The sequence below is a fragment of the Ascaphus truei genome, chromosome 2, assembly GCF_040206685.1.
Source record: "Ascaphus truei isolate aAscTru1 chromosome 2, aAscTru1.hap1, whole genome shotgun sequence".
Lineage (NCBI taxonomy): Eukaryota > Metazoa > Chordata > Amphibia > Anura > Ascaphidae > Ascaphus > Ascaphus truei.
In genome coordinates, this window is record NC_134484.1 from 5582622 (window position 1) to 5602910 (window position 20289).

The 20289-nt window shown below is 43.6% G+C and overlaps 1 protein-coding gene across 1 annotated transcript in view; it reads right to left on the reverse strand.

Annotated features, from left to right (window-relative positions):
• Positions 1 to 422: 422 nt before the first annotated feature.
• LOC142474517 (histone-lysine N-methyltransferase PRDM9-like) overlaps positions 423 to 20289 on the reverse strand; it is a 42366-nt gene continuing 22499 nt past the window's right edge. The window contains exons 7-11 of the mRNA XM_075580873.1: positions 16716 to 16841; positions 14986 to 15257; positions 14706 to 14773; positions 8116 to 8306; positions 423 to 1732 (exon numbers count right to left, since the gene is read on the reverse strand). Of these exons, the coding sequence (XP_075436988.1) occupies positions 618 to 1732; positions 8116 to 8306; positions 14706 to 14773; positions 14986 to 15257; positions 16716 to 16841 (1772 nt within the window). The 3' untranslated portion in view covers positions 423 to 617. The remainder of the gene's footprint in view (positions 1733 to 8115; positions 8307 to 14705; positions 14774 to 14985; positions 15258 to 16715; positions 16842 to 20289) is intronic.

Consider the following 20289-nt stretch of genomic DNA (forward strand, 5'->3'; position numbering starts at 1 on the left):
GCACTCTGCCCACCTCCCCAGCAGCTGTTCCTCAGCCAATCGCCTGAAACCTGTCCCACATCTGCCTGGTATCACAAAGCTCACTTTCCCGCCAAAACGGAAACCAAATCAAAACCCTGAGGTGAACGAGGGGCCCCCACAGTTCCGTGCCTCCTTAGAGTCCCATGCCCCCCCCAGTCCCTTATTTCCTCAAAGTCCTGTGCCAGCACCAGTCCAGTGCCCCGCCACAGTCCCGTGCTCCTCCAAAGTCCAATCCCCCTCACAGTCCTGTGCCCCCACAGGGCCCGATCTGAACGCCGGTGGCTATTTGATCGTGGTGAAACGGCCATGACAAAATGTCCCATTTCGCAGCTACAGTAAGTGAGACTAGACAGCTTTAGCATAATGGGAAACACACATTTTATTAGAACCAACAGCAGAGACATATACAACATTTAACTTTAAATAAAACTGCAATGGGGATTATATAAATAACCTGCTTTTAAAATACTTATTTTATAAATAATAAAGTAAAGTAACTTTTCAATATAATTTAGCGTAACACATATTCTAAGCCCTCGCTCAGGCAAACCCCAGATATTAAGCACATGTTTGCACTTATATGTGAGCGTGTTATCCTAAACATGAGAGAGAGAGGTCTCTCCCCCGTGTGTCCTCTTGTGTGTGTTCAGGCTGGATAACTGACTAAATCCCTTCCCACATTCCCCACATACATACGGTCTCTCCCCTGTGTGTGTCCTCTTGTGTCGGTTCAGGCTGGATAAGTCACTAAATCCCTTCCCACATTCCCCACATACATGCGGTCTCTCCCCTGTGTGTGTCCTCTTGTGTCGGTTCAGTCTGGATAAGTCACTAAATCCCTTCCCACATTCCCCACATACATACGGTCTCTCCCCTGTGTGTGTCCTCTTGTGTCGGTTCAGGCTGGATAAGTCACTAAATCCCTTCCCACATTCCCCACATACATACGGTCTCTCCCCTGTGTGTGTCCTCTTGTGTGTGATCAGGTGGGATAACCGACTAAATCCCTTCCCACATTCCCCACATACATGCGGTCCCTCCCCTGTGTGTGTCCTCTTGTGTGTGTTCAGGCTGGATAAGACACTAAATCCCTTCCCACATTCCCCACATACATGCGGTCTCTCCCCTGTGTGTGTCCTCTTGTGTCTGATCAGGTGGCATAAGTGACTAAATCCCTTCCCACATTCCCCACATACATGCGGTCCCTCCCCTGTGTGTGTCCTCTTGTGTGTGTTCAGGCTGGATAAGACACTAAATCCCTTCCCACATTCCCCACATACATGCGGTCTCTCCCCTGTGTGTGTCCTCTTGTGTCTGATCAGGTGGCATAAGTGACTAAATCCCTTCCCACATTCCCCACATACATGCGGTCTCTCCCCTGTTTGTGTCTTCTTGTGGTCTAATAACAAAGTCTGACTCTTCCCACTTTCTCCAAACTCTTTTCCTTTGGCACCTGCTAATATATTTCCTTTTGAATGAGAAGCAGTTAAATTGTTTATAAATAGCGTTGACTGGCTGAAAGTTGCATTTTCTGACACAGTTATTGGAATGCTGCTTTCTAATCGATTCTCTAATCTGCAAGATTGTTCTGTCATCTTTTCCATATACACATTTGGGTGTTTGAACTTCAGATGTTTGAGGAGGTAATCCTGACTGCTAAAAGCAACCTTGCAGTGTTGGCATGGGTGGGGTATTTGTGCTGGTCTTTGTACTAGACGAGAGACAAAAAAAATCCCTGTTACACAAACTGTCTTACAAAGGGTCATGAAGGAGACGTAAAGAGGTATATCACAAACAGTTTAGGATGAAAGTAAACTGTAAAAGTACATTGCAAAGCCCAACATGTGCAGCATTAGGGCCGGGAGAGTAGATGTACATTGCAAAGCCCAACATGTGCAGCATTAGGGCCGGGAGAGGAGATGTACATTGCAAAGCCCAACATGTGCAGCATTAGGGCCGGGAGAGTAGATGTACATTGCAAAGCACATGTGCAGCATTAGGGCCGGGAGAGTAGATGTACATTGCAAAGCCCAACATGTGCAGCACTAGGGCCGGGAGAGTAGATGTACATTGCAAAGCCCAACATGTGCAGCATTAGGCCTGGGAGAGTAGATGTACATTGCAAAGCCCAACATGTGCAGCATTAGGGCCGGGAGAGTAGATGTACATTGCAAAGCCCAACATGTGCAGCATTAGGGCAGGGAGAGTAGATGTACATTGCAAAGCCCAACATGTGCAGCATTAGGGCCGGGAGAGTAGATGAACATTGCAAAGCACATGTGCAGCATTAGGGCCGGGAGAGTAGATGTACATTGCAAAGCACATGTGCAGCATTAGGGCCGGGAGAGAAGATGTACATTACACAAACTGTCTTACAAAAGGTCATGAAGGAGACGTAAAGTGGCATATCACAAACAGTTTAGGATGAAAGTAAATCGTAAAAGTACATTGCAAAGCCCAACATGTGCAGCATTAGGCCTCGGACACGCTTACCGCTGGCGTGCTGAGGCGCGCTGAGGCTCAGGGAAAGCGGGTGCTTTCCCTGGCCTTGCGGTTGCTTACTGCAATCGCTCTCAGCAGGCCGTCAGGTGCCAGTCCGGGGGCGGGCGCGTCACTGGCCGGGGGCGGGCCAGTGACGTCACGGAGCTGGTTCGCCCTCATTGAGCAAACCGCTCACGTGACCGGCCTATCTCGCCGGCAAGTGGGGGAATTTTAAATTCCCCTAAGACCTGCGCTTCCGCAAGCGCGTGGACACGCAGGTGAGCCCCTACTAAAGCCGCTCTAATTGCGGCTGTAGGGGCTCAGTGCTGAGCGGGAGCGCGCGTCAGCACGCTTCCGCCAGCAAGCGCCAAATATGGCCAAGGCCTTAGGGCAGGGAGAGTAGATGTAGTGGATCATACATTTAAAGTGGCTCATAATATTTAAATATTTAAAAGGAAGTGTCACTAGATGCAAAACACCATTTAAAGTGACACAAATCCTTAGACAGATAGTAAGTCGATAGTTTCAGATGTGAAGGGATTATTACAAAATTGCTTGTACAATGAATAGAATACGTGTCTCAGTAGGTGCTCAGATATCAGTCACCGGGTGTTCCCGTTACCGTTCCATGTACCAGGTCTCTAAGAGTTATAGGATGACCCAACTTTCTGCTAAATCTCCATTGTTAAAGCAGAAAACAAATACCTAATTATTGTATTTGACATCACTGATGTTATTCAGACTTAATTAAGCTATACTAATATCATCCAGTGAGTTCCAGAACTGTGTCAGTTATTTAATACAATTGTTGATGTGTTTTGTTTAAGGAAACAGGGAGTCTGTACTTCTGCTACTGTTTGCTCATTTGCATATTATTTCACAGAATCCCTTGCTGCAGTGGAAGTGTTGTGTGCTGGGTGATAATGGTGAAAGACAGGATTGCAGACCTGTCAAAGACATGTGAATGAGCATACAGTAATATTTCCATTTGTTATATGCTTTACTGTGGAGGGTTTTTGTCACTTTTTTTACCCACCATAACTTTACTAAGTGTGGTGAAACATACGTATGTAAAGTTATGGTGGGTACGTGTTTATTATAATGCAATGTTTTTATGGAGGAGAATCAGTAGTGTGTGTGTGTGTGTGTGTGTGTGTGTGTAAATATACACACATGTATACGATGGTGGTGGGGGCAACGCAAAATTGTGGAATGTGATTTGCTCCCTTTATGGTGACGTCCCAGCACCCAGAAAAAGGTCTTCATCACATGGTACATCCACCGACTCCCTTCATGTCCTTAGCGGTTAGCCACTGGGATAATGAAGGGCGGTTATAAATGTATTTTAATATTGTTGATGTATTTTTGTGTTACTAGGTTACCATTTATTGTACACAGGAGAAAAAGAAACCTAATATACCAGCACTCTATCAAACTGAATGTATATTGACATAATTAAAATAAATTTTATTAATAAACAATGAATAAAAAAATGGGCTTTAAAATCTGAGAATGTGTTAAACAGCACGTGACTGTAATCATTGGTAACTTAACCAAAGGTAGTTAAGCGATGTATACATATGGAGATCCTTTATGGATATTCAGGATCTGTGGCTATATATATATATATATATAGCCTCCTTGATTTTGGAAATAGGTCCGTAGAGTAACCACCATAAACTAAATGTCCATCCACATATAAAAGTATATCTCAGAGCTGGTATGTGCTCTGAATCTGTGGTGACATATAAGTAGTGAGAGGTAATAACTATGCCAGACACAGCAATTGCTGTGTGTATCCACCTATAACTGCTGTATGCTTACATACCCACATTCAGAGCTGCATGTCCTAGAACTGGAGAAGGCACTTAGTGATTGCACTCCCTAGAGCCCTCAATGTTCAAAGTCTAGGGTGTCTGAAGGGGTTAATGCACACACCCATAGAGGGTACTAGGAGCTGTGTTAATAATGAGAGAGAGTCTCCATAGAGTCCTAGGCATATGATAGTGTATAGCCTCTGCGCAGGATACAAGCTGCAGTATATATTGACACTCGGTGGGTATATAACATAGGTGCAAAATAACCCAAATATCCACCTGGTCAGTTGGTTTAGGCAGGCAGTGTACTATATGAAGCACTGCTGATTGGCTCATCCGTGAAGTATCACGGCAGGATCAATAAACCTGTCGACAGCTCTGTTCATGCTCCTTACCCAGCCGGGATGTAACAGCTGTTTGAAGCAGAGCCCCGACAGAGGCAGATGTCAGGTGGTCGGGTTTACTCAGAGCCCACACGAGCAAGTAGGTAAAATTTACACATACAGGCAGGTAGCACAGTGATAACTGGCCATGCTTTGCCCCCTACATCAGCGCTGATCATGAATATATCAGCGCTGATGTGCTCGAGGGCAAGCCTAACTTGTAAGGTGGATTCAGAACGGACCTATATTAAACAAGATCCTACTGTGTGCTAATAACACAGAGGAACAGAGTATATAGACAGCACACGGGGCACCAGCAGTATCGCAGCTAGGAACATATCAGTCAATGCTGCACGTGCCCTGAAGAGGCGTTCATTCGTGAAACGCGCACGTAGGCCACTTACCTACTCCTGACACGCGGGAAGCCCTTTCATTTGAATGCAGCATTGACTGATATGTTCCTAGCTGCGATACTGCTGGCGCCCCGTGTGCTGTCTATATACTCTGTTCCTCTGTGTTATTAGCACACAGTAGGATCTTGTTTAATATAGGTCCGTTCTGAATCCACCTTACAAGTTAGGCTTGCCCTCGAGCACATCAGCGCTGATATATTCATGATCAGCGCTGATATAGGGGGCAAAGCATGGCCAGATATCATTGTGCTACCTGATAATGTAAAAAAACACTAGATGGCGCTCTACTACACCACAGACAGTGATAATTAAATCTTGTGCAAAAAATGTACAGTGATATAAAATACAAATAATAAACAGTGAATAATATTATTAACAGTGAAATGAAGGCAAAAACAACTTATCACTCGACCCCGACAAGACTGTTCCAGAAGTCTTGCAGAAGTGGTGTAGATGAAGTTCCAGGGGAGCGTCGCCGTATTCCCAAAAAAAGAGAAAACAGTGGATAGTGTGATATTGCAAAAAACAATAAATAAAATGTGATTTTTACAAGTTCCTACTCACAAAAGTAGCAGGAACACAAGCATGTGAGTCAATAATACTCTGTGATGCAGCCCGTTCCGGAGGTTTGGTATATGGGTCAGCACATCTTGAAAAAGCAGAAAACAGCCATCTTGGTAGAGGAAAGAAGCAAGGGAACTCTCATGGTCCTCAGTTCCGGTGAGAAGTGACGACACAATCCGGAAGTGACGTTCGCGGACGCCGCCTGCAGGAACCACCACACGAGACGATCCACGGTGTAGCAGAGACTATATCCCAAATGCTGTTTTTCCTCCTAAAGCCGTAAGCCTCCAATTGTCTTTTATGCTAGATAAAGTTTATTTCTATCTACACTATGGCTGTTTTCTGCTTTTTCAAGATGTGCTGACCCATATACCAAACCTCCGGAACGGGCTGCATCACAGAGTATTATTGACTCACATGCTTGTGTTCCTGCTACTTTTGTGAGTAAGAACGTGTAAAAATCACATTTTATTTATTGTTTTTTGCAATATCACACTATCCACTGTTTTCTCTTTTTTTGGGCATACGGCGACGCTCCCCTGGAACTTCATCTACATCACTGTGCTACCTGCCTGTATGTGTAAATTTTACCTACTTGCTCGTGTGGGCTCTGAGTAAACCCGACCACCTGACATCTGCCTCCGTCGGGGCTCTGCTTCAAACAGCTGTTACATCCCGGCTGGGTAAGGAGCATGAACAGAGCTGTCGACAGGTTTATTGATCCTGCCGTGATACTTCATGGATGAGCCACTCAGCAGTGCTTCATATAGTACACTGCCTGCCTAAACCAACTGACTAGGTGGATATTTGGGTTATTTCGCACCTATGTTATATACCCACCGAGTGTCAATATACACTGCAGCTTGTATCCTGCGCAGAGGCTATACACTATCATATGCCTAGGACTCTATGGAGACTCTCTCTCATTATTAACACAGCTCCTAGTACCCTCTATGGGTGTGTGCATTAACCCCTTCAGACACCCTAGACTTTGAACATTGAGGGCTCTAGGGAGTGCAATCACTAAGTGCCTTCTCCAGTTCTAGGACATGCAGCTCTGAATGTGGGTATGTAAGCATACAGCAGTTATAGGTGGATACACACAGCAATTGCTGTGTCTGGCATAGTTATTACCTCTCACTACTTATATGTCACCACAGATTCAGAGCACATACCAGCTCTGAGATATACTTTTATATGTGGATGGACATTTAGTTTATGGTGGTTACTCTACGGACCTATTTCCAAAATCAAGGAGGCTATATATATATAGCCACAGATCCTGAATATCCATAAAGGATCTCCATATGTATACATCACTTAACTACCTTTGTTTAATGATTACAGTCACGTGCTGTTTAACACATTCTCAGATTTTAAAGCCCATTTTTTTATTCATTGTTTATTAATAAAATTTATTTTAATTATGTCACTATACATTCAGTTTGATAGAGTGCTGGTATATTAGGTTTCTTTTTCTCCTGTGTACCTTATCCCTTACCTAGTAAGCACCTCAAACAAGGTTCACATTGTAGCAGTGCGGGAGTTCTCTCTGTGTGTAGTTACCATTTATTGCCAATGTGGATATCTGGGGCCCCCCATTGAGAGGGCCTAGTTATCCACAGTGATAATCAATGGTTTCATGTGTAAAATGTATTTTGAATGTTCTTTTTTGTTTTGTTTTAAATGTGTATTTTTTTTTATGTTAATGTCTAAAACCACATGTGTGGTCAGGTAGTCATGGAAACCAATAACTAGTTAAACATTGGACTACTAAGGGATTAATATTTTATGTAATGTATTATAATAACCAGTGTTCGACAAACCTATACATTTGCTCGCCCCGGGCGAGTGGATTTAACCCCCGGGCGAGTAAATATTGGCCCAAGCAGCACACGTTTGGTACTAGGTGGCGAGTAGATTTTTTTGTGTGGCGAGTAGATTTTTTGGTGATTTGTCAACCACTGATAATAACTATGTTATCATCTCTTTCAGGTTGGTTTAGCTTATCTGGCCTATGTATACAGTAAAATGACCAGTATATATATATATAGGATAGACAGGGCTAACATCAGCCTGGAGCAGGCGATAAAATATTTGCGGTATTTCTACCATTCTTCCCATTCTGATAAATATCGGAACTTGATGTATGGCAGTGTGTTCCTAAACATGAGGTATAATTTCTGGCTTTTATTGGATCCAATGCTTATAACGGGTCCGATAAAAGGTGCTTTATTTTTGGCGGTGCGTTAATACAGCATTTTTGGTTACCGCAGCTTGATGTATCCGGCCCTTTGACTCAAGTCAGGTTTAGTGATTTTTAAGTTCTAGTTGACCCATAATGGTAAATGCAGATCTGTCAATATTTGCAATTTAATATCAGTAAAAAGACAATAGAGATGTAAAAAAGCACATAACACACATATTCCTGATTACCTAGTTCTGGCGCGTTACTTTTCCACAGCGAACCCCACTTGATACCAAGCTCTTCCCCATATTCATCTCCATACCAGACAAGGAGCTCTGTGTGTGGGGGGAGGTCTGTGCAGGTTCTGTAATAGATTTTCCTGTGGTACTGGAACGCCACAAGGTTCTGTTCTTCCTCATTTCTCGCACAATTTACAAACCTAAAATTGGGACAGTTAGTGAGGTCTCAAAGTAATGTCGATTTTATAAAGGAAGAGCAGAAAAAAGATACAAGTTGTTAATAATGTGACGACTTTTCTTTCTTCTCTAGTTTTTGAAACAGAATTTAATGGAGACCAATGTATATACGACGGCTCCCTTGTATGTACCCACACGGGAAGCACAGGCCACTGACTACTTTCTCATTCCTTAAAAAAAGCAAAAAAACACTGCTGTAATAAAAAGTCCCAGACAGGATGACACAAGGGCCACAAGGGTGAGTTCTCTTCCAGTGGAACTAAATAGAAAGTGGGGTTGATGTAACAAGGTGTTGTACAGTCGCAGGAATGTGTTCCATTAGCAACCTGAGCTTATAACATGCCCTGGACTGATATGGAAACTGGACTATAGAAAAAACTTTGAGCCAAAGTCTAATGAGGTAACAGTGTTGGTTTGGGCTTGAATAAGAAAAAATAAAACAAAAGAAGTTGAACTAGTTCCTGTAAGAGAAGTCTAACATTATGCTCAAGTGCAGGTTCATGAACATATATGATCAAATACAAATTCAGAAATGCAGCTTAAAGCTTAAAAGGAATAAGTATGAAAAGGTCTCATGCAAGTGTACCCTTGAGGAAGGCAGGCATGACCTTGATATCTCTGATTAAGGGAAGCAGGGCATCATAGTATTAAAGCAGGAGAATAAAACGGTGAGAGCGCACATTAAGTCTTACTTCCATCCTTTTTCATAGTGTCTCCTCACCTCTGTCTGAACATTGTTTGAACAGGCCGTGTAAGGCTACATACAGGTAGCAATGGTGCTGAACAAGGCAGTGAGGAGAAGACAGGAGTGAGGGCAGAGGTGTAAAGAACAGCTGTGATCACATGCTCATTGCCATTTACTTTGGTGGCTGTTAAAGTGCAATTGGGGCTATTGCACTCTAGTGAATCTAGTGTTTGGTATGTAGCCATGTTTTAAAATGGCATACAGTTCTTTCCCATGCTGGCAGTAAGCCTGGTAAATATACAGGATTGCCAGCATCAATTATGGAGGTTTGCCCTCACACCCTGGTGAGGTGTCATATGTACACCAGGGGAGTGGTAACATACTCTGTGTCCACTGTTAGAGACAGAGGGGGTGTGGCTATTCCCTAAGATATAAGACACATCACTGCCCAAAGTTAGTGGTTCTTAGGATTTCTACAAGTTGTTCCAGAGATCATAGTTGCAGTAAAAGGTTGATCAAGGTCTGCAGCAGTAAGGCTGGCAAACACACAGCAAGTGTCTATCCTGTGTCCAGGGACCTGGCACAGGGGGTGATCTCCCTGATGGGAGAGGTGATCCAACTCCATTGGGAGGGCAGATCTTCTGAAAGAGTGTGCTGTGAGAAGATGAGCGGCTGAGCTGACCGCTGCGAGGGGCAGTCTGCTGAACCATCAATAAAGATGCCCTGTTTCAAAAGAACCCTCATGTGTGAGTGTGAAGTTACTCCGCAGAGGAAGGCACCACAGAGGAGGTCCTCATCAGAACCATCTCTATGCGGACGCAGGGATCCTGATGAGGTGGAGCGCTGCACTGTATGTAGGTAGGACTCACGCACACTACCTCAGCTGCCTGTCTGGGCTGACATTCCCCAACACCATCATGCGGGAGACTCAGGAGTCCTGTAGCCAACAGGTGCACCACCAGACACTACCATGTAATGGGGACCGGTTAGACCACAGGGGCCAATGTGAGATTGGGTGGGTATGTCGTGCAGGCCTGCCCTAGAGCTTAAATAGGCTCACAGTGACAGCAGTATTTACTAATACCAAATTACATCCACTACATTATGGTCACAGATCGGTCAGATTTTTGTGATTTGATGGTATATAGAGTATACTAAGCTACATGCCCCACTTAACAATACCTTAGGTTGGCTAAAATAATGGTAGCAATTTTTGAGGTTGCTATCTGTACTGTTTAAACCCCTTAATAGTGCACCTACAGTACTTAAAAGGTAATACTGCTGTATTAACCTTCAGCTAGCCAATTTATGGTATTATCGCTGTTGAGGTCAATTACACTGGTGACGTTGCAGAGAAAGGTACAGTATGCCACAACCTTATTGTACTTACATCAGAATCCGGCAATTAGCTTCTCCACGGGGGATTTTTAAGCACATTGTAAATAATTATAGTTACGACGAATTTTTGTAATAAAACTTTTTTGTTTTTGTATTTTCAGTGGTACATAAGAGAACCAATATACAATAGTGTTCTCTATGTGAGAATAATATTCTCGGAGATCATTTATATCTCTAAAATAACAAATGTACTCAGAGTGCAACTATAGGGATTCTTTAGTGAGAACTCTTTTCTTACTATTTGTGTACAAATGTCTATAGGTTTGTCCCTTTGCACCAGAGTTTAAACTTATATTTATCAGTTTTGGCACGTGGGATAGAGAAGTCAATTTACATGTTTAGTTGAGTTCTCGCCAGAGCTTTTCCCCCTTGGGCCCCAGATAGGCCCTGACTCACTGTAGCTTGTGGCTGCAATAGAGAGAGCTCATAGTCAGGGACCTTTCCCCTGTAGCTACCTATAGTAAGGTACAGAACCGGTGAGACGCCACGCGGTGACTGCGGCCGGAGGTCTGGGACCAGACCAGCTACATGGTAAAGACGAAGCACAGCAAGAGGAAATCCTTCTTCCGGTATCCAGAAAGGAAAAAGGGCCAGGCCACTCCAAAATTGACAAAAAGGGGGATAATTTATTGCAAGTTTACATACAGAGGATAAAGTGGGACAAGATGAACGCACCTACGCGTTTCGATAAAGTACATTCGGTACGAAACGCGTAGGTGCGTTCATCTAGTCCCACTTTATCCTCTGTATGTAAACTTGCAATAAATTATCCCCCTTTTTGTCAATTTTGGAGTGGCCTGGCCTTTTTTCCTTTCTGGATACCGGAAGAAGGATTTCCTCTTGCTGTGCTTCATCTTCATCTCTACCCTGCTGCATTTACCCTGGATGGATTGCACGTCCTTGATGTTCAGAGTGCCCCTGGGGTTACACAGGTAAATAGCCGCAGTGCTTCATCATTTACTGTATGCCACGGACATTGTCCTTTATATTTAGTATAGCTGGTTGGGTATTCATTATAGTGTTCATTTTTGTGGATGTCAAGCAGACTCCACTAGTCACTATTCCCTTTCAGCTTTATTTATAATCATTGGGGGCACTCCATCATCTAATGGACTATTATTATGGAACTATAATGTTCTCATTCTTTTTATATGGAACTGGTTACAATTATTGAGCACCACAGTTACCCTGTTTTCTCCACATGGTAAAGACGGTAAGGTTATATTATCCGTGCCATAATTCACCCAATGCGGAGGTGGACGCCATAGCGGTTGACAATGTTTGATCAGACGGATCCTCTTTGTTATTCTGCAATACCCGGGTGCTGGAGCCCCGTGCAGGTACCTAACCACGTGCACTAACACTCCATGGGATAGCGCTATCTCCAACACTTTGGGTGGGCCTTGACATTGGGAAAGGGACATCAAGGGATTGGTGCCTGGCACCCAATGTACTCTGGGGACTCTCACTATTGTTATCAGGTTGGGGTCTATTTTACTGTGTGGTACAGGGTACCAATATTATTTGTGTTCAGTAAAGGTTGTTAGCATATATATTTGTGTGCGTGTCTCATTATAATTGTTCCTGTAAGGGTACATCCCTCCAAGTCAGGATCCCTTGCAGGTGGAGGCGCTGTCATTGTTAAGAATCAGGTACTCCCAGTGGCGGAGGTTCAGGCCCTATGAGCCACAGGTAACGCACCACGCACACCGTATTCGCCATATCTTCCATAGGGTGGGGGAAAGTGCGCTACACGTGTAAGGTTTCCCCAGAGATATGAGTTTATTAAAACAGTAAAAGACAGGGGTGCCCAATGCTACATCAAATTGACAAAACATATATGGTAATAAGTATAAAGTTTAAATACTTCAATAAAAATAGTAATTACTTGGTCATTTAGTTAAAACCTGGTTTAGTTAAAAGGGTTTAACTAAATAACCAAGTAATTACTATTTTTATTGAAGTATTTAAACTTTATACTTATTACCATATGTTTTGTCAATTTGATGTAGCATTGGGCACCCCTGTCTTTTGTTGTATACATTTGCCACGCTCAGTAGCACTCATTTTGGCATAAATATATATTCATGATGGGATGGGTGTAGGAGTTTGAGCTAGCTGGGAATGTGTGTGTGTGTGTTTATTAAAACAATGTTTTAATGTTGTATACTGTATGTATTAATGTCTATACAGTCAGCCCGGGCATCTATATAGGCGCCGGGATGTCTGCATAGACATCTGAGTTCAAAGAAGAGAAAGGATGTCCAGCAGTGAGAAAACCGTTTGGTGAGCGGGGGAGGGCGAAGTACCAAGTCCAGAGAACAAAGAGCACCCAGCTGGGGCACCTTTTGGTCTGGCAGACATGTTGGAGCCTGTCCAGCGGGTGGCAATGGGCTGTCTGGGGGAAGATGCTGCTGGTAAGCGTGTTTCTCATTGGCCGATTCATATTTCCCGCTCGCCGGGCATTTCGAGCTGGCTTGGCACGCCCCCTCCTTTGACGTCAGCAGCCAGACGAGCCCCCATTCTAATTATCTGGTGGGAGGAATCCCCACGCTCTGATTGGTCGCCACTCCGCCTTCCATGCTAGAGATAGCTCAGCGGAGTGTATGTAAGGAGTCGGCCCGATCAGAGAACCAGACCATCTAGCGTCTTGAGTCGGTGATGCAAAAGGCGGCTTTTCAAAGTTGCTCTGTTGCGAAAAGCAGAGCAACCGGCTTCATTTTTGGAGCCAAGAAAGTCTGCCTATTCCATATTTTGGCGCCTTGACGGGAAATGTCTGAATTTAAAATAAAACTGTGATGAAATCAGTTATAAAAACATAATAGATTGCTGTGTGAGTGTAATAGATCCCTTTTCAGATAGATGTCGCCATAGTAAATTATTAAAATAAAATTTTTGGCACTGCCTTGTCATCTCATAATACCCTGTCCCCCACCCCTATAGGCGTTATTTTTTCTCCCACCGCTACATGTTAGGTCAGCGTACGTTTTTCCCCCATCACGCCAAGCACAGAGAGGATAAAACAGAAAAAATATAGCGGTCACATGGGAGATACCGTTCAGCTCGAAGGGTTTACAAATCGTTCATCCCTCATTATTACGTCACACTTTCATACTGGATATCGCTGTCCCGTATTATAAAAACTGAAATATGGCAACCCTAAGTACAGAGTAAAAGTAGAGTATCAGGTCAGATGCAGGGACAGTACTGAAATGTGAAGTACAAACAGGGGCAAGTGCCAATGTGAGTAACACAAAGATGCTGAATAAATAAAAGAGGGATCGGTGCAGGAAAAGTACTTACTGCTGCGGCCAAGTTTATTCGAGCATTTGCCCGTTCTTGGCCGCAGCAGTATCCTGGCGCGCGCCGCAGGGTGACGGGCGCGCGCCGAAGCAGCGGAAGAGCGCCCTCCGATCGGGGCGCTCTCCCTACCGCTGCCGGGTCCGCCGGGTCCCCCGGAACCCCCTGCCGCCGTCCCGCAGATCGCGGGACACCAGGGCTCCCTCGGGGAGCCCTGGACGCGCGTGCAGGGGGCGCTGACACCCGATGACGCGTGACCGCGCATCGGTGATGCGCGGCACGCCGAGGGAGTAGGGCTAGGAAGCCGGGGCATCCCCCGGCTTGCGGAACTAGCCCTACTCGAATAAAACGTGTCGGCAGTGTAAGCCCACATTGCAATCACAGAGACAGCTGACAGGGAAGGCAGCCTTTACATGGAGCTGGGCAGCATCCTTACACAGATATAATGCTTCTGACCTGCAGCTACTTTAAAGAGTCATTGAAGCAGCAGTAATAATTACTAGTTAAAATATAGTGATAACAGCTTCATTCCCAAGTAAAGCCCCCCAAGCACTGAGGAAAGCGAGTGGAGTATTAAACCATATCAAAGATGCAGTGCAGCTGTTTTCAATGTAAGCAAGTGGATAATTAGAGGTGTCCTTGATTAAAATTAAAGGAGAGTTACTGTACCACACACAACAAAGACAGGCGTCATTCAGCATTTCAAATATGTACATATGGACACGTTAACTCCCTTTCAAGTCAAAGGAAGTTAACAGCAGACCAGGTGTGATAACCTGTGACAGCACTTGATGAATGTGCCCTATGTATTCTGTAAGGTAGGCAGCAAGTAATAATCCCATGTCATTCTTTTCTCATGCATTGTTTAGTAACGTGCCGTGCTTGATAGCGCTGCTTTATAAGAAAAAGTGACCACATTAAAAAACATCTACAAAGGGTGTCAGGGATGATTTAAATAATATATATAAAAAGACTTTACCTCATCCAGTTAGAATTCTTCTCTTCCCTTGCATCAATATACTCATAATCATTTTTACCTTTAGTGATCTGTTTTCATTTAAAAAAAAAAGTTATATTAGTACATTCACAAGTGAATAATTTTTGATGGAAAGGCTTGATGACACTTTAGTAACTGTTACCCGACACTAAATACTGTGTGAGGTCAGAAACTGAATGATTTATGATGAACATGGCAGAAACTAGTATGTAGATTAATTCCATATTTCAAATATTACACGATATAAGATTGAACTACCAACCAGCCAAGAGTAGCCACTATTAGCTCCTTCCTCCTCATCCGTTATGATCCCCTCATAAGGTCCAAAATGTACACCCTTCTGAAGGATTGCAGCCTCATTCCACACACCAAGCCCAGCACGTGGAATGCTAGAACGCCTGATGCTCATCCCAGGAGGCAGAGTAAGGTACGATCTCTTCACATTTCCCATTTCAACGGCAGAGTCCTGGATGAAGATTGGAGATCCATGGACTGCACATTCATCGATGAAAAACGCCTGACATTCCTCACAAACTAGACAGAGTATGAGAAGCAGATGGAAAGATAAGACTCATGCAGCAACATCAATACTTAAAAGTTCTTCCAATGTTACGTAGCCATGCAGTTCTGTTCGTCACTTTAAAGCAGCAATCCCACCCAAATGGTGAATTGTTTTTATCACATAATTGGAATGTGTTATTTTCAGCTCCGGGGACCCCCTGATTACCAGGATACATGCAGTGTTCAGTACTGGTGCTCGCTCATGTAAAACCAACATGGCTGTCGGTGTCCACCAATAGGAAGCTGCAACCAATGACATTGCACATTCCTACTTTAAATTCCCAGTGGGAGCTTTATCCCCCAGCACAGAAAACTGTACATGTTTGCCAGGCAAAATAGTATTCTGTACACATAAAACAATACAACATTTTGTTATAAAATAGGACTTTCTCTGCACAATTGTTCTTTAATTCCCTTGTCCACCCATTGCACCTATTCAAAAACGCACATTAAGAAACAGATGCCCTCCTTGCCTCTCACTGCCCCACCTTCTCTGTCCCTCACACCACCAATGTCCTCGACTATCCCCTTAACACACCACTCCCCACATCACTGCACTTTGGCCCTTTGAGCACCAGAGAGGTTAGCAAAGCAATTTTACAATGTTACTGACCCCTCTGGCACTCAAGGGGTAAAGTCCCCTGCACATTATTTTCCTCCCAGCTACATGTTACATTCCTTCTCTCTACACCCCCCACATTATACCACTTACACACGATGGGTTTCACCACCACTTTGGAATTGCTGTTCTGCATCTAAAGTCCCACAAAATTGATACACAGCACACACTGCTGCTGCAGGTCCTCCTTCTCATCTGGCTACTCTGCTGTCTTCAGTGTCACTGGGGGTAGAGCTGCAGGAGCAGCACGTCCTGTGTATAAACTGAAATGCAACGCCAAACACGGCACAAGGAAGTAGCAATTTCATAGTGATTGTGAGTCCTGTCTCCAGCAAGATGGCTGACAGTGAGCCGCCACCAGCAGGCGGAAAATTGCACTTGCCAGTGGGCCGTATATGTATGTGTGTGTGGGTGTATATATACACAGTATATTTCCATAGTTTCCCCTGGTCCCATGCCAAGCCACCCCTCTTTTGGGCTCATCTCATGACAGGGATAACCTACTGTATCCGTATTCAGTGCACTCCCATGTGTACAGTTTGAAATAATAACCAATGACAGGCACAACGTGTTATCTAATGACAAATGTCTTATTTGCTAAACCTTTATATGTTACATTTAGACACAGGTACACTGAGTGCATTTAAAATGTGATATAATGTATTAGTGATTGAAAATCTCTACATGCTCAAAACACTACAACATACATGCATTTTGATATAACATTTCAGCATTAGCCCAGGTTGAATGTGATGAGCTCTGAATGTTGGTAACATTTGAAACAGGTTGACAAAATAAGGAGTGAAACATACATAAATAGTCATCGTCTTCTAGTTCGTTCATTTCTGTATATATTTTTCTCTCTTTCTTTCGCAAACCGAATGTCCTGTTACATTGCGTGCCCGTATCCTCATTCCCGGAACCTTCTTGCTGAGAAACTATAAAGAATAAAGGAGTCAGTAATTATTTTATGTTTCCCTGTGGTATTGTTAGTAGAGATGTGCCAAATTTTCCTCCAAATTCAAATCCGCCTCAAATTTACAAATTCATTTTAGCGGGAAAAATCCATGGATCAGTCTCAAAAGTACAAATTCAACTCAAAATCTGCATCATAGAAGAAATCTATATGCTGATTCGGATATCTGCAAATCCAAATTCTCAAGTACCATGCTGTATATCAACGGAAACTACCCTCCAAACATGTGGGGAGACACCTATGTTCAAAAAGGAGCACACCTGGGAGATATGCAAAGTATATTTAAAGGACTCACACCCCACACCCTTAGAAGATTGCTACAAGGCCTATACTGACAAGCCAGGTCCTAAGGGAATCTGTGAGGAGGAATACTGTCAGGCCCAACAGGATCAGTACCCACAACCTCTGTTATTACAGGGTGGCATCTTCTAGCAGTGAGCTAAACCAGCAGCTGAGAAACTATACGGGCGCAGTGTACTTTTGAGCTCGACTGCCACTTAGTATGTCAGTATGACATCACCAGTAGCGACTTCAGTGATACTAAGTGGCAGTAGAGTGCAAATGTATTAAAATGATGCTGCGACAGTGGCGCTTCTCAACTGCTGCGTTAGATCACTAATACAACTGTGAAACAAAATTAAAACAACAAAAAAAATAGATGCGCTTAGTGTAGTTAACTCTAGACAAAAAAACATTAACCAGAGACAGAAACGGTCTACCGGAGAGCCTTTGCAATAATGATAGGGTCAATCAGACAAGGTGAAGAGAACCAAACAATGAACTAAAAAATAAATAAAAACTAATGAAACATATACAGAGAACCACTGATAGAAATAGGAACAAATAAATGGTATTTAAAGGCACAGCAGTGTCTAGTCACCGACAATGCTGAATTGCAGAGAACATAGTCAATAACCATATGGTATCTGCTGCCGGTTACACCGATTGAGCTCCTGCTTGACCTCCCCCACTTCCACCCCCCCCGGTACACAGTGACGCACTTCCAGACATGTCACTTCCTGGATACACGATAGAAGCGAGGCCAGCCCACATGAGCACACGGTGTGAGGGACGCCTGCTGACGGAATCCCCAGAGGTTGCTTTCACCACCAGACATGCTAACATGGGCTCCATCTGACTTCCAGTGATTGGGTTGGACAGAGAGGAACAATTCCAGGAGTTATTACAAGTGGGAGTGATATCTCCTCCCTTACCAGGCGAATCGCTTTTCTTTTAAATTGTGAGTGTTTTTTGTGAACTCACCGTGTCATGATTTATTTAACAAAAATAAAGCCAAAATGGAGAACCCATGTGTGGAAAACTAAATACACCCTTACTGCTTCCATAGGAATTAAGATGCTAAGTAGCAGACAGGTGCTGCTAATCAAATGCCCTTGATTAATTGATCAGCAAGTGTGACCACCTCTATAAAAGCCGAAGTTTTTGCAGTTTGCTGGTCTGGAGCATTCAGGTGTGTGTTAACACAATGCCAAGGAGGAAAGACATCAGCAATAATCTTAGAAAAGCAATTGTTGCTGCTCATCAATCTGGGTAGGGTTATAAGGCCATTTCCAAACAATTTAAAGTCCATCATTCTACAGTGAGAAAGATTATTCAAAAGTGGAAAACATTCAAGACAATTGACAATTTCCCAGGAGTGGACATCCCAGCAAATTCATCCCAAGGTCAGACCGTGCAATGCTCAGAGAAATGGCAAAAACCCAAGAGTTACATCTCAGACTCTACAGGCCTCAGTTAGCATGTTAAATGTTAAAGTTCATGACAGTACATGAGACGGAACCTCTCTGTGAAGGGAGGAATTAAGCAGGAACCGCTGGACAAAAATAGAAGGCTGGACTGTGGACTGGACAAAGCTCCACAGGGGTGAAACGCGTTAGTGTAGCAGGGGGTTCATCCCGTTTTTTGTTATGACTTAATAAATACATTTTTTGTACCAGCACAGTCCAGCCTTCTATTTTTGTCCAGCGCTGCCTGCTTAATTCCTCCCTTCACAGAGAGGTTCCGTCTCAGATCATATGTATAGCAGAGCACGCCTACCCGGACGGAGCCACGAGACAACAGTGAGTTATCTACACATTCTTCTATGGAGCTGAACCAGGTGAACTGACCATATATGCAGGTCATTTAAGGGGTCCAGTTTCGGTTGAGAGAAACCCACTGGTCATCCCTGTTTGATTTATAATACTCATTGCTAGGTCAATTCCCACAATAGGGGCATACAGTGCAGTATCAAAGGCTACATATAACCAAGTTAAATTCTCACTCCATATGTGTCCGGATGTCGTGGCAAAAGTGATTTACTATTTATAACATGAGACTGTTTACTCTGTAGCACTTGTCTACTTTGGGGGGGACCTTTACCCCTATCTAATCTTTCATGACAGTACAATTAGAAAAAGACTGAACAAGTATGGTTTGTTTGGAAGGGTTGCCAGGAGAAAGCCTCTTCTCTCTAAAAAGAACATGGCAGCACAGCATAGGTTTGCAAAGTTACATCTGAACAAACCACAAGACTTCTGGAACAATGTCCTTTGGACAGACGAGACCAAATTGGAGATATTTGCCATAATGCACAGCTCCACGTTTGGCGAAAACCAAACACAGCATATCAGCACAAACACCTCATACAGTACCAACTGTCAAGCATGGTGGTGGAGGGGTGATGATTTGGGCTTGTTTTGCAGCCACAGGACCTGGGAACCTTGCAGTCATTGAGTCGACCATGAACTCCTTTGTATACCAAAGTATTCTAGAGTCAAATGTGAGGCCATCTGTCCGAGAGCTAAAGCTTGGCCGAAATTGGGTCATGCAACAGGACAATGATCCCAAGCACATCAGCAAATCTACAACAGAATGGCTGAAAAAGAAAAGAATCAAGGTGTTGCAATGGCCCAGTCAAAGTCCAGACCTCAACCCGATTAAAATGCTGTGGCTGGACCTTAAAAGAGCTGTGCATAAACAAATGCCCACAAACCTCAATGAACTGAAGCAACGTTGTAAAGAAGAGTGGGCCAAAATTCCTCCACAACGATGTGAGAGACTGATAAAGTCATACAGAAAAGCAATGGAATCATAAGGTATACTTAGTTTTTCACACATAGCTTCTCCATTTTGACTTTATTTTTGTTAAATAAATCATGACACGGTGTAATATGTCATGTGTTGTTGTTCATCTGAGGTTGTATTTACCCAATTTTAAGACCTGTTAAGGAACAGATGATTGAATCCTATGGTTTTACATATCAGGACATAATAACAAAGAGGGTGTACTTTCTTTTTCACACAACTGTATAGCTGTGAACGCTGATGTATATGAGGACATACATGGCTCTGTGTAATGGGTTAAGAACTGTATACAGCTTACTATTGTGCTAAATAAAAATATTTCC